Here is a 15,833-nt window from a genome sequence, read left to right on the forward strand (position 1 = left end):
GGCTATGCCTCTGTGGCAGTCAACCAAACAGAAGGTAAACAGTCATGCAGGCAGCCTTTTATCAGTCTCCAGCTAAGAATTGATTAGGATCTGTCTCTCTCATCTTCAGATAGCTACACTTGCTTTTTGCTTTTCATAGAGTCTCTGCTTCTATGGACAACATAAAGTTAAACATTGATTCTAGGCATAAAGAACTGCACTTGTTTATAATATTACTACTTTAGCTTTTAAAGAGTGTTTTTAGCTATTATAATCTTTGAAAGATTTTCCTGTAGGCTGCAAACTGATTCAGAGGCCTAGTAGGTTCTTGAGGGAAGCGCTATTGAGTTGTCATTATTGTGACAATACATTCAGAAGGCATGTGGTAAGGTCCCAGCTTCAGCTGAGTTTTTTCAATTTTTGTAGAAATCTTAGATTCCTGATTTTTTGAGTGTGCCATCCAATAATTCTAGCCACAGCATATGCTGCTTTTTAAGGAACCTCTTCACATGTCCAAAGGATTTGGGCCATCAGCTAGTGTGACTAGGGCTCTCTAAGAGACCAAGCTCATAGATAAAGCACAGCATAGTCAGGAAACAGACAACACTGAAGAAATTCTCTGATATTTTAAGGATGCATCTGGGTAGCTCTTGTTACAATACTGGCTGTCCTGAATGAACAAATCAATCTGATACAGTATTTCCTCAGTTTTTACACCATTCATCCAAAACCCAATGTCTTCTTGCCCTTTTAAGAAGTTTTCATCTCTTGGCACTCTTCTACAGTGAAAACTGACTCTAATACTCCAGTTATTCATTTTCTACAAAAAGAGAAATGACAGTATGAACAGTTGTCATTTTCAACAAGAATAACTACAACTTTTTTTTTTGCTTGTATTCAGAAAGCCCCAATAACTGCAACCTATAATTCTTCATTATCCTTAATTATAAGGAATTTGAACATTTGGAACTCTGTGGGGGGCAAAAAAATAGTGCTGGTGGTGTAAGTAACATTCAAAAGTAGATTTATCACACATGCTGGAGCCTAAAATTCAAACTTTGTCCCTAGGTATGGTCAACTCCATCAAAATCTAAAGACTGGGAGTGGGGTTAATAGAGGAGTGACATTTAGTTTTCTGCTTCTGTAGAGTTAAGAAAATTATTCACAGCTTGTCTTGACCTTTCCTCTGGAAACTGAGGATAAAATACCCAACCCCTCAATATTTATGAATCTGATGTCAGAATTCTTCAGTGTGTGATTTGGGTAAACACATTACAGTTCACATTATATTAAAGACACACAGGGATGTTCTGTGCCTGGATATTCTTCCCCTATAACTCCATTCTGCACACATTCTTTGTGACATGCAGTCATTTATGTGAATGTGTGACAGTTTCTTCTAGATCATTTGTTGAGAATGTATAGTCAATAAAATATAGATGTAACATCAGCATTTATTTAGTCAAATTAGTACAAACTTTGCATAATTTCAGTTCTTAATGAAGATGTGTTAAGTTAATTTGGGAGACACTAAGGTTGAAGCAAACCTGCCATGAATTTGAGAATTACCAATATTCAGCCATGCAGAAGTAAAATTAAGGAACTTGTCTTGCCTTAAAATAAATGCATCTACAGTTTAGCTATCTAAAAATGAAGTAGTCATCTAACTTGAGCAACAACTCATGGAATGAAACAGCCCAATTAAAAATATGATTTATGTCACCCTAAAGCAAAGGTCATATAAATACACCCTCAATGTACAGATTGATTTTCTTGGACTATAAATGCTACATGGGAGACAGATATCTAAGCAGCCATTAAAGGCAATAGAAATCTTATCAATACAAACTAGGGAGACTAGAATGATTGATTTGAAGAAGTTAAGGAATATAAAGCAGCAGGACACAAATTACTGTTCTCCACAGCCTGTATTGACTAAATTTCTAGAGACCACAGTGGAAGATCTGACACCTGACTCACACATAAACATTCACGCTCGTGAACCCTTGAAGTTAGGTATGACAGATCTTACTTCGAGGACAGTCACGCCACTATGCAATGGCTGTTTTAGTGTCTGTGTGCCTGACCTCCCACTCTCTCACTTCAGGAGGAGACAGAAAAGAAACCTAATAACAGTGACCCTTCACAGTAAGCACTTCAAAGGGCTGGCAATTCTGTTATCCAACACTAATTAAAGATGTAGCTGAAAAAAAGCCCTAAAATCTCTATGCAAACTACTTCAATTTAAGAAACAGTTTCGTTGGTTTTTTTTTTAATAGTCAACACTGTCAACTTTTCTTTTTTTTCAGGAAAACAAAAAAAGAAAAAAAGAGAACAAACCAAAAACGAACACAGCATACAAGTAGAATCTTATTTTCATTTCAGCCAGCCAGCCTCTGAAAACATCAGGTATGTTTTCACAGCTAGAGACATCCCTGCAATTGATCTTTGAGAACTGTGCTACAGCATGGGGCTTTGAGCCAAGTTTCATTGTATCTGTTCTTGGCTGCATTTCAAGTCACTCAGCAACCCTTTTTCCCTTTTGCTCTTTCTTTCCCTCTTAATTTTGTTCTCAGGACCCACGGGGCTAACGTTTTATAGTAATTCAACAAAACATGCAATGCAAGAAACTTGAATCTGTGAAACCACTGCCCTCTCCCCTAACCTAACTGCAGGGAGGTCAGAATGGAGAACAGCCTAGAGAAATGTGGGTTTTGCACAGTGAACCTTTACATTTCCCTTCAAGTGAACCCGAGTTCAAATGCCCCAATAAAGGAATTGTCACACTGGGGGAAGGGTGAACATCCTCTGTCCAGTTGTGTCCACAGCTATTAGTGCCTACAGCAAATTTTACAACTACAATTTCAGTGCAACTGGCATTACTATTCTTGTTTCTAGAAACATCTCAACCTTTAGTAAGACATCCGTTTATTCCATTTATTTCAGTGCTGCTATCCAGCACTGAGTACTACGGGCTAACTGCATGACAGTTACAAGTATGCCCTTTTTTATTCCACAGAGAGATGCTATTTAAAGAAATATTTTGTAATTTTGCACTGTTATACTACTACCATGTGTTTAAGAAAAACAAACTAAGCTTCATCCCTGTGTGCCCTTTCCTGAGCAATGTACTGTTCTGTGGTGAGTAGTTGTGATTACCAGCTGGTGATTTACTGGAGTGCACAGACTATACCAAGGCTGATGGGAATGCCAGATTCCTTTAACTGAAGGCAGTCACATGACATGCACATGCCCTACTGGATTGAGATTGTTACACTGACAGAAATACCCATCCAAGAGATAGTGGAAGGTGGCACATGCTCCCAGGGGCTTCTGTGGAAGAGGGGGAGCAGAGAAAGCAAGGAGGTGGGAACAGACACTTCCCAGGAGACAAGACATCCATGGGAGTGCAAGCAAGCCTAAAGCCTTGTGGTGTTTAAGCTGCTCTGCTGAAGTGGACTGGGCTTGTTCACACTGCTCAGAAACAAGCAGTGCTACACAGAGCAGGCACTTGACTCTCAGCAGTTCCTCTTTCTCATGGAAACAAGCCCAAAAGCTGAATGTTCGCTGAGAACCATGTACAAAATAATGTAACAGTATGTCCTGCTTCTAATCGTTTTATACACGCCAAAATATCCAGGGCTTTCAAACATTTACTCTTTGTCTGCAGCCAATTCACTTTTCTAATTGCCATGGTTTTTTTTCCTATTCTTTCCTGTGTAACAAAAGATAAGTGCATCCACTGAAAGCAAGGGATTCGCATTTTAATGTCCCTCTTTTCTGCACAGACAGTAAGGGGACCAGTGGGCCTAATGAGGCCATAATCTCCAGCATCTTCCACAGAAAGGACAAACATTCTCACCCCATGATAAAGTCAAGACAGGATACTACAGAATATAAACTAAGATCTAGAGAATTTCCAGCAGCTTCAGTGAATATTTCTTACACAGGAAAAATCAGAAAAATTAAGCCCCTAAGGAATTGATCAAGATGTCTTCCATCTGCAGTCTTAAGTACAAAATTAATATCTGATTAGCAAATTTTGTTACAATGTTATTTTTACTCCCTCTCCATAGTCTGTCTACATGCACATCAGCTGCACTTTTGACCTACTTCTACAAGGGGAATTTGCTTTGTAATATAAGTATTTGCTGTTATCTTTCAACTGCTTCCCCCCCCACCCCCTTCCCATGCAACTCTTTAGCAGCAGAGCATGAAGCAGTTTAACCTATCTTCCATGCTTTAAATTGGCAAATATTGCCATTGATTTCAAGGGAATGGCCAGCAAGCACAGAGCTGCCTGATACATTAGGCATGATAGGATCATGGCTTTCATGAGGTAAAACAAATATATCCTAGACAAACACTTAGCTTTTAACACATGAACAAATACTCTCAAGTTGAATATGGATCCACATGTGAAAGTAAATTCACCTCAGATATACGCTGCCTTTTTTGTGTTTGTTTTCTATGGAGTTATGGACTGGATTTCTACTGAAATCACTGTTTGTTGAAAAGCTGTTTCAAAGTTTGGCACGTAGATGTCTGTGGAAACCGTATCCTGTATTTATACCTCCTGAACATGTGAAGGTAATTAGAGTACGCACATTTACAAAGACAAATGCACTCAATGTGTAAAGCAACTAATTCAATTTTTTACTAATACAAAAATATATTTTAATTTTACATATGAGCTGGGTCATCAAAAAAGTAAACTCTTAGGCTATTTATAAACATTGGTTGATTTAAATACGAAAATCTGAGAAGTTGCTTCTTGGCACTTTGGATACAAAACTAGTAAATGTTTCTCAGGAGTTACTGCACATGTAATGTTTGTTCAGCCTGCCTAAATGTTATGAGGTCAAAGGAACTGTTTCCATTTGGTGCTCATGTAACTCAATGAGAGTGAAACAGTGAAATAATACTACTGTAAATGCTGGTACTCCATTGCCCTCACAGTGCAAAACTCTCTACAAGCTGGTAGAGCCATGAGGACACTCATAAAACTCTAATGGCCCCAACCAGCTTCCCCTGGATCCTCCACCCACACCAATGGGCCAAGGACTTCTATTTAACCTGATCCTAACCCTGGCCTGTGGTTTATCTTCCTACCTGGATTTCAGACTTCACTGTCATGATGTCACTAGGATCTAGACTCTTGGTTGGATCTGGTCACAATCTCCAGGCTTGCCCTGCTCCCCTCCTGCGGGTGACGGGATGGGCCCTGGCTGGCAAATATCCCAGGACCTTCTGCTTTTTATAGCTATGAACAGATTTATCCAAGTACTTGGCTTAACACTGACAAAAATCCTGGCAAATAACTGATGCCTCATTCCTCTAGCTTATTATAATTATATGACAAGATTTCCTAACTTACCACACCCTCTGGAAAAAAAATTAAAGGCACTTAAAAAAATAAAAGTGTCAGGACATAACATGGATAACAAACAAAACCAAGGAAGAGGCAGGAAAGTCAAATGTGAGCAAGCTATGAGTGAGAAAGGTGCAGGGTTATTGGGAGTGAAGAGTCTTTCAAAGAGACAGGAAACAGTGACAGAAGAACTCTGAGAGAAAAAGGCATCCTGCAGTAAACTCACGGGCACATTCATCCCAGATTGCTGCTGAACTGGATGGAGATAGAAAGGACAAATAAGCTGCAGGCTACAAAAGCAAAGCAACATATGCTTATTGCTCCTTCAGAACTGTTGCATACCAAAATTCAAACCTTCTGGTCTGCTATTATTTCAACTCACCATAAGTCACTTTTCAGGTTGTAACTGCTTTTACAGTGCACTCATTTTCCTAATGCTCATATAACTAAGAAAGTATTTCTCATGTTTTTCTTTATTTCTGTGAAACTTCTTATCAAATGTTTATTCAATGTTAAACTAAAATGAACAATTGCTATTACCATCTATAGTCCATCATCACAAAGTCTCTCCAAACTGAACTTTTTTTTTTTAATGTTTAGTCTCATTGTGTCCTGCCCTGGACTGACCTCTCAGTTCAGGAAAATCAATAACTTATTCCTGCTGGGACACAGCTAAATAACAGCAGATACGATCTATGTTTGATGGTGATGGCTTTCTGGTTGGGCAACCTATTTTCAAAAAGCAATTTACAAAAGAACAAAATCCCGTCCTCCAGAATGAAATGGTAAATATTCATGGCCTTGAAACAGCCAGAAATGTTCACATGTTCTGTGATACCAATCCTTTACATTTAAGAGTTAGAAAGACCAGGTCCCTGGTGATCTGTTAATACGTAAATGTGTGATGCAACCTTGCTTCAATGAATCTCTTAATCTGAAGAAATGCTAAAGTTGGTATTTAATTAAATGCCTCACTGAAACTCTTCATAAAGGTTACTGACTTCAGTTTACATCCAAAAGCAATATAGGATACTACATCATCCATACAGAAACACTGAAGTAAGCTGTAAGTGCATATTGGGAGGAAACATATCTGTATACATCTCTTGGAATGGATGGCTAGAGGCCTCCAAATTTTCACACAATGCTAGTCTTCTGCTATCTAGCTTTCTGGTATGCCTCTGGAAACAACATAATGCATGCAAGAGTTGAAGTTTATCTGAATATATTCTAGCTTGATTTAAAGAAATATTTAATTCCTGTTAAAACTGCAAACACAAAAATTAGAGATGCATGTAGGGTCCACATAAATTAGAGATGTAATTTGGGTGCACATAAAATAGAATGAAAGGCCTGAAATTGACATTCTCAGCTAGTGACAAAATACTTATTCTGGTTCCAAAACAGTGCATGGTGAAATCAAAATGTGAGCTAACTTGATCTGCTCAGGGGTTAAAAAATATATACAAAGAATTAAAAAATAACTACCCAGCTTGAAACCCTACTAAAGTTATTTGACTTTAAGGTGTATTATATTTATTGAATAGAAAACAAAGCCCTTGAAACTTCCTTCCATGTTATAGAAATGCTTAATTCATTTACAACAGAAAAAAATGAACTCACAGCATCAGTAACATAGAGCTGTGACCTTATTATATTTTGTTCTGAATTCCAGGTATTGAGGCTGGATAAGTTACAATTCAAACACAGTGTAATCAATTTTCAAGGAGAATCAATTTTCAGGGTCTCAAGGGACAGCAGCACGTTGCTTAGCCCAATTGTCTGGCACCAGAAGCTCTCAGGTGGCTTGGGAGGGATGAAGTTAAGCAAAAGATGAAAGATCTGCTGCAGACCCCCAGCCTTGTTAATGGGAATACTGTACTGCACAGCAGTGAAGTTAAAGAGAGAGTGAAAGGAAAGGGAAGGGAAAACCAAGACAAATGAAGGGAAAAATGGCCTGTGGAATACAACTGCGCAGAGGAAATTAAAACAGATGATAAAAAAAAGATAACTCACCTCTCCTCACGATTCTGTCCCACACAGACGCGTCCTCCATGTCGAGGGGTAGGATTGCTGCAGGAACGCTGACGAACTTGAAAGCCTATTCCACAAGTGGTGCTACAAGGTGACCAAGAAGTCCATGGTGTCCAGCCTCCATTTCTGGTAGAATAAAAAGCTCAGGCTCTGTCATCTGTTATACATAGCGAATGGCTGATTAGGTGTGACTGACAGCAGAATCTGGCCTACTAATATTTCTGTAGAAGTCATTAATACTGCATCGTGTTCCATTTCTTCAAGAATACTGAACCAAAATAAAGGTGCTCTGCTTTGCAATGAATTTACAAATTTGCAAATTCCATGCTTTGCAATGAATTTTCTTTTGCTTTTAGCAACTGCTAAAATTACCTCCTTACACAAGAATTACAAAGATATGAAGGTATTTAGCTGCTTTTGGTCACTTCGTTCTGGGTAAACTACATACGCAAAGTCCTGGATCAATGTTCTGAAACTAACTTTAAATTACATATCACTTTCAGGGAGATTAAAATGTCAAATTTTGCTACCTTGTCTGAAAGGAAAGTGATTAAAGCCTGGAGGAAAAGGAGGCTCAGAGGACATCATTTTGCTCTCTACAACTACCTGAAAGGATATTGTAATGAGGTGGGGGTTGGTTTCTTCTCCCAGGCATTGATCTCTTGATTTTAACAAGGGACAGAATGAGAGGAAATGGCATCATGTTGTGTCAGGAGAGATTTAGACTGGATATTAGGAAAAAATTCTTCACCAAAAGGGTTGTCAAGCATTGGAGTATGCTGGGAAGCGGTGGAGACGCCATCCCTGTAGGTATTAAAATACTTGCAAATGCTGTACTTGGGGATATGGTTTAGTGGTGGACTAGGCAGTGCTTATTAATGGCTGGACTCAATCTAAAGTGTCTTTTCCAGCCTAAATGACTCTATGACACTAAAGTAAGCATTAAAATGCATTAGTTCTCAATTTCAATTAGTTCTAATTTTCAGTTAGTCCTCAATTTCAATTTCGGGTTATTCTGATAAGATGTCAATACCTTGCTGGCAATTTAACAAAAAAGCTAAGAGAGTTCACATGCTGGTAAGTAGCTTGCATATATAAAATTTTGGAAAGGACTCCCACCCAGCACCACCCCCTCGCCCCTAAACACCCTAGAAAAAATATTATAGGCCAAAAATCTGAAAAAGAATCCCATATTCTGTACTAGGCAAAAAAAAAAAAATGCACTTCAGCTGTTATCAAAAGTTTTAAATGGCTAGCTTGCAGGTTTTGTAGTGGTAGAACACAAACAGAAATAAATAAAAATAAAACTAAACTATATTGATCTTTTGATGTTTCATCATAAAAGCAAAAGTTAAAACATTGCCTTATCAATATAGCAGTGTTAACAGAAATAAGGTGTTAAAACAGTAGTGTAATAATGCCAAAGGTAGAATGCAAATCCAGTCCCCAATCACATTCCAAATTCCCTTCTAAACCTGACAGCTGTTGTTCGATTGTTCAGTATTTCACAGCATGTTTATCTTTTCTACCATTCTCCTGAGCTGATGCAATATAACATATTGTAAGATTTTTAGTAATTCTCCTAAAGTAGACTATTTTCAGTTACACAGCTTGCAGTTACCTTGTGCAGAAATGTAATCAGTTTTATTCACTATCATGAAGTGATTATGATGTTGAAAAAAACAAAAAAACCCAGAAAGAATCACTGAAAATAAGCAGAATGCATCAGTATATATTTCATCCTGCAATTAAAGTATGTATAATATATGTGTAAAATGTTTTAAACATGAACTTCTGATGCAGTTCCAAATACATAATGTTCTGAGTCTCTTTGAAATGATCTGCTCTCACTGATTTTCTCTGGGAGTGGTCAAGTTCCTGAAGAAGACAAAAGAATGACTAAAGATTCTATACAGACTGATAATAGAACTTGCTATCATGATACAACTGAAAGACACAATGAAAACATTTTTCCAGGGCAGAATGGGGAACTACAATGGTAATATGAGACCTCCAAAAAAGTAAACCATTCTAACTTCCAGAAAAGAAAGTTGAATGAATTACAGAACTGAGAAAAAGTATCATACTTTGGATATTATCCACTGATATAACACTGATTTCTTTTTTCTCTCAGAACTTTTGTTAAAATTACCTGAGAAGAACATTATTTGGTACACAGCATTTGAAATAACTCTGTGCTCTCTGACTCATTCTCTCGCCTACAAAGTCTGAGAGACACTTTCTAATGTCCCATTTGCCCTTTCATGCAGAGGATCAGTAGATTTCAGAGGAGATTTCAAAGGGTAGGCTTTATTCTGATTAAGTTAAAAAATTTTAAACCACAAATGATAGAAACTGAAATTGTCTTGCATACCTGGAACAGTTGGCAATCTCCATGGTTGGTCCTTCACACAGCCATCCTCCACACTGAGGAGCAGGACTGTCACACATGCGTGTCCTGCAGAGGCAGGAGCCAACACTGGCCCCGTCAGTGTGGGTGCAAGGTTTCCACTGTGACCATGTTCCAAAATGTCCATCCACTGTCAGATTCCTCATCTAGAAACAAACACAACAGAAAAGCTTACCTGAGGCTTGGCAGTTCCTTCACACAACCTCTTTTTTCTGTTGTGTGTGAAGGTTTAGCCTTCAGCCACCAACAACAGCAGTGTCCACTGGAGAGATACATCTTCCAGACAGCAATCTCCCCTTATAATTCCTGTAGCTGCATAATTTCCACAACTTCTGACCAATCCAAGCCATTGGATGCCACCACCATAGCAATAACAGAAATCACAACTGTTGCCTTTCACAACCATGCTTGCCTACCTCTCGATTGCCTTCTGCAATCCCTACTTCCTAAAATTTTCTGGTGAAAATGGAACCTGGAGACTGACTATAAAACCTGAAATCAAAAGGAAGAACCAGCAGAGGATATGGAAGAAATGAAGAAGAAATTCTCTATGAGGATGATGAAATGCTGGAACAGGTTTCCCATGAGAAACTGTGGATGCCCAATCCATGGAAGTGTTCAAGGCCGGGTTGGATGGGGCTTTGAGCAACATGGACTAGTGGAAGGTCCTTGCCCTTGGCAGGGGGAATTCAAACTAAATGATCTTTCTGTTTCCTTCCAATGAAATAATTCTAAACACAGATGCTGAAGGGCAACAGAATTGGGCTGATCAAACTGAAATCTCCATGATGAGTGTCTTTTTTTTAAAAACAGATTTTTCTTTGTCCTTTTCATAAGGACTAAAAGTGTTTTTAAATATGACAGTCTCTAAATGTTATATGAAATTCAATGTATAAATCCTAGAAATATCTCCAAAAGCAGCACCTCATTTCACATGATGAAACAGTTTGCTCCCATAGAATTTAATTCTCAACCCTTTTGGCTGGAAGGTTCAGACCATTCTCACCTTGACTAGAATGTTTCCATCAAGCAGATGTAACACATTTAATATGAAATCTTCATTGCCCAGTTGAAATAAAATTTGCTTAGAAAATGAACTTTTCTAAAGAAAATGGGGCAGGACATGGGGAATTCAGCTCCCAATAAAGACAGATTTTCATAATATTAGTTTAGCAAGGTGTTAATCTTCACAAATCTTTGATCCTAAATGGAAATTATGACCACTTTTTCACTTAAATATTAAGGAATTTGTCTTTAGTTTGCTGCATGTTAACTTTGAGTCAAGACAACAGCACCAACAAGTGCAAGTAGCATTTAAATTCACTCTTAGTAAGAATAAATATGTATCACTTGTAGTCATGCATTTTTCATCCAATGTGTGAGAACATAACACTTTAATATTTGCTTATATATTGAAACCAGAATTAGAGTTGTAGATTCTCATAACTGGTCTGAAATGGTATCTTCCTTTACTACTTTTAGTATTTTAGCAGTGGTGAGATAAGTGTACATTACACAAATATTATGAAGATACAAGAGATTCAATTACAACATAAGGCATGTTTCCACTGACACTCTGGATGTTAGCTGATGCTTTCCACTGTGGCAAAGATACCATAATTTCACTACTAATTACAATTCCCACAGTTTATTTTTCACAAGTATCACTTGTGCAAGAATAGCTATGTGTATAATCTGTCAGCTACAACCGACAGCCATAATTCATAATTTCAAAATCTCTTGACAGGTATTTATTGAAAATAATGTACCAACCTTTGCTCATGTAGAGTTTACATTGTTGGGTTTTTTAAGACAGCAAGAAATACTTCCTTTTAAGTGACAAGCAGACTCATTCTCTCTTACACTGCTGGTCTAACAAATATTTACAGTCCATAAACTAACAATTCTATGTCCCCAGTCTAATTATGTCAGAGATGTGAAAATGCCTTTGCTGTTTTCTGTTTCTGTGCTGCATCAAAACATCTTTATTTTTGCACCTACAGTTATAAACTAAAGCTTGTCTATGGTTACACAACCTAACAGTTGTCTATGTTTACCATAATACATACTAAGGGGCAGAGAAATTTTACATAAAACATAGCTGAAAGCTTGAACTCAGGAAGACAGATTGATGACATATTCTCTTTTCTTCATTATTTTTCCTTGCTCCTGCAAAGATCATCCCACTGAGGTCTCTGCTGTTCCCCCTGACTCACCTGCTGTCTCTCTGTGGGTATCTCCCTTTCAGATGTGATGTCAAACAATTTCATCATATAACTGCAGGAAAGCAAAATGTACCAATGAGGAGCCTTTGCAGCCCTCACCAGAATCCATGACCTTCAACCTTTCACCATCTGACACTTCAAGGGAGAAATCACAGTCGATCAGAGCATCTTGGCATGGCTATACTCTGCTTTCCCTCTCTACCACCCTGGTTTTGTCACCCTTTCCCTTCTGCAGATGCTTTTAGATCTTTCTTCCTTCTTAATGTCCTCCAAATATTCACCTTTGTCTCAAGTCTCTCTATACCCACCTTATCTTTCTGCCTTGTGCCTCTGCACTCTGAGTAAAGGTCACAATTTTTAACTCTGTCAAGAGGTCTTTGGTTTGAGATTATTTTTGGTAGAATTTAGTGAGTCTGTAGAGTTTCCTGAAGCTCCTAATGAATCAGATTCAGATCCCACACTACACTTTCACTAGGAATAACTGTAAAAATAAAGCCATTTCATGTTGCATACTTCTGTTAAACAAACAAACAAAACCAAAATACTGAAAAACATTTTTTATTTTTTTTTTTTTTACTTTCCTTGTAAAGCTTCTAGATATTTTTAAGGGATGGACTGCAATTTTTCCCACTGGAAAATATTTCAAAAAAACAATGAACCCTCATTGCCATAAAAATTATTGGATGAATAATAGGGATACATGACTAGCTGGAAAAAGATCAAATGTGTCATAGCATTAATTAGTGTCCATATTTACGCACAATTGCTGTACTCATGCCAACTGAAAAAAACAACCTAAAAATCAAATTGAGAATTAAATCAGAGCAAGATAACCAAAATAAACACATCTTTCAAAACTGGTCTTCAGAGGACACTCATCTACCTCTCCTATTCACCTCTCTCCTCTACCATGACATGTCTATAAGCACTCAGCCATATGAATAATTCTGTAGAAAATAATTTCTCTAAGGAAACTGATCACACTTCTTATCCTGGACTAAACTATTGTATAAACAGACCTCTCTCTGATCCAATTTTAGAAGAAACTGGTCATTCATTAATCTAAAAAAAAATTCTATAATGTTAAAAAGATTTGAGTAATTTTACTAATAATTAAGATATTGGAAGCAGTTGGGACGAAAAGAGGGAGTAGGTTTTGAATATTCTGTTATGTTCTGCTTGCATCAGTGTCTTGAATATATCTAGCACATGTTAAGGATGCACATAACTCAGTTGCCTACAAAATTAAATTAATTACATCTTGGCCTATATATCCTGTGAGCAGGGCACAAAAAATGCTATAAAAACAAATATTTGAAAGCCTTGCAGAGCAAAATTGTAATTGATTTCAGTTTACCAGAATACTGTGTTACTTTAGAGGAAAGTTTCTGTGAAGATTTCCAATCTGTTCAATAATGTGTTACTTAGTGTATAAGGCTTTAAAACAGTAAAGACACAAACCCATCCTTTTCAATTTAGATAATTTTAAAATCTTCCTAATATTATGCAAGTTCAATCTGCTCAAGGACAAAATTTCTTTGGAGTTTCACTAGGTCTTTGAAACTCAGATCAGCAGGATAAGTCTCACAGCTATGGATAAATTTCTAAGCAAGCCTTAGGTGCTCCACTGCTTTGACTAGACTGCCATATCCTGTGCACATGTCATATAACAGACACTAAATAATTGTTTTTCCAGTTGAACGGAACAGAATGGAATTATGCTTTCTAAATTATTCCTCCCTCCACCCTATCTTTGGCCTTGTGTTCTATACCTACAAAAGAAAATAAGGCCTAGTGCCACAATTGAAAGACTAAGCACATGAGCAGGCTGACTGCCCATGCAAATATCAACAAAATAAGGCATTTCAGTAATCATAGTATTTTCCCCAAATTTGCTCCTGATTTCAGCTCAAATGCTAATGCAGTTGAATCCAACACTGGCCTATTTTATTAGTCCTCTATGTGAGAAGGTGGAAGCAAAGGACAGGACACGATATAAACATTTTTTTAAAGTTTCAAAAATTTGAAAAAATGTTTAAAAAATTGCTATTTAATGTCAAACATAGTCAGAACACAGGAGCACATTCTCAAGGCCCTCAGAATCAATGTAGTGTTTGTATCTATGAGGCTGCTGCAACAAATGTATAGAGCACAAGTCAGAGCTGGAAGAACTTTATATTGATTTTGCACATCTCTAGTTCACTAAACAAAGCCCATCTTAGGAGAGAGAAGTGTCATCAAGATGTTAAAGGGAGCTTGTAAACACATGGAGATTAGAACATGAATACCATTTGAGGATAAGTTTAGAGATGCATGTGCTTCACTGGTGAGTGGGGACAAGATCAAGAAGTCCTTACTAAGAATTTAAGTAGGACTGAGTTGGAATGGCTCCCTCCTCATGGGCAGAAGGACAAAGCAGAATGGATCTCAAAAAAAAAATCCCAATAGCACAAGAAAGATATTTCTTAGCCCTCTTTTTGCATGCTTTGGAGCGAGGGAAAGAATGAATATTAAAACAACGAGAATAAAATTAAAAATGAGAGATACAAATCAATTTTGTTGGTGCTTTTTTGTATTATATTAAATTTATTCAAAATAATTTTTTAAAGAGAAGTGTGAAGCCACTGTAAATATAAACCCTGCATTTATAGTAATTATCACCTCTGTTGTTAATGTGGGTGAAACTTAACTCATGGAATTCAGCCTTCCAATTAATGGACTTTAGAAGATGTTATTTAGCTTTATATATTACCAATAATAATCCTAAAAGAAAAGATTATACCATTAGTGATTAAATTTTTTCAAAGCATATAATGGAGAAAAATTCTGCATGGAAAAATATGTCAATATCACTAATCTTAGAAAGCATTTGTTTTCAAGGTAGGAAAATAGACATTACAGATAAAAAACAACCCTTTGAAATTACTCTAAATCACTTTATCATAGAAGTAGTTTGATAAGAAATAGAAAAGAAACTAAGTATTCTGATAAAATCTATCAGAATACTCTAAATTTATCAGAAAATCTAAGGAAAATGGTATTAAATGCAGTTTTCTGAGCTTGAAAAATCGATGCCAGCTCATTTTCATGAAATTCCCACGGAATCAAAGGTTTTAAGAGACAAATGAATGCATTTGGACTTACTGGACACACGGTAATGCTTTGCTCCCACTCACTCATGCTCAGACTTTCTTCCAGCGTTGTGCATTTCTTCATCACCATGTCCCAGCCACAATAAGGGTCTTGGGATCCAATGCATGCACTGTGGATGAAAACCAATCAGATAACCGGGACATTTATCTCCATTTGTACTGACCAAAGATTTCTAAGTAACTATGTAGCACCTCCTGGTATTTCATAGGCAGATAGTGAAATTGATCCCAGTTCTGGTATGACACAAGACAAAATGACCAAAACCAGAGGAAAAATTAATTTGAATGCCTATACAAAGCTAGGGTTTCTTTTAAGTGCATAGCTGAATTTCTGCCTACATGCATGGTATGTTTTCTCATCTGATTGTTGCACTTAATTACTAGAGAATTACAAAAATTCATAAAGAGGGTATATTGTCTGCTCCAAGTAAAAATTTCAAGAGGCTACAGTTCTTAGTCTTTTCTGTCAGTTTTGGAATTGTAGATATCTTTTTTAGAAATCAGAGGACAGCGTCTGCTCTTTGAAATTAATTAGAAAACTTTTTGATCTGTTTTCTGCACTTGTATAAAATTTCTGGAAGTTAGTTCAAAGGGGCACTGGTGGCTGCCATCACACCTCTTACATATCACATGCTGCACTCAACACACTCAGAGGCACATGA

The 15,833-nt window shown here is 37.2% G+C and overlaps 1 protein-coding gene and 1 long non-coding RNA gene across 5 annotated transcripts in view; one reads left to right on the top strand and one right to left on the bottom strand.

The window, feature by feature from the left end:
- SEMA5A (semaphorin 5A) overlaps positions 1 to 15,833 on the bottom strand; it is a 312,741-nt gene that overhangs the window by 64,180 nt on the left and 232,728 nt on the right. For all 4 annotated transcript variants that reach the window (XM_068196491.1, XM_068196502.1, XM_068196480.1 and 1 more), the window contains 3 exons: positions 15,164 to 15,281; positions 9,759 to 9,940; positions 7,367 to 7,510 (listed from right to left, as the gene is read on the bottom strand). In XM_068196491.1, the coding sequence (XP_068052592.1) occupies positions 7,367 to 7,510; positions 9,759 to 9,940; positions 15,164 to 15,281 (444 nt within the window). The remainder of the gene's footprint in view (positions 1 to 7,366; positions 7,511 to 9,758; positions 9,941 to 15,163; positions 15,282 to 15,833) is intronic.
- Positions 4,043 to 7,360, top strand: LOC137477447 (uncharacterized). The gene is made up of 3 exons (XR_011001003.1): positions 4,043 to 4,318; positions 6,371 to 6,523; positions 7,026 to 7,360. It is a non-coding gene; the product is annotated as an uncharacterized lncRNA (long non-coding RNA).

This window comes from Anomalospiza imberbis, chromosome 1 (assembly GCF_031753505.1).
Source record: "Anomalospiza imberbis isolate Cuckoo-Finch-1a 21T00152 chromosome 1, ASM3175350v1, whole genome shotgun sequence".
In the NCBI taxonomy this organism is placed as follows: Eukaryota; Metazoa; Chordata; class Aves; order Passeriformes; family Viduidae; genus Anomalospiza; species Anomalospiza imberbis.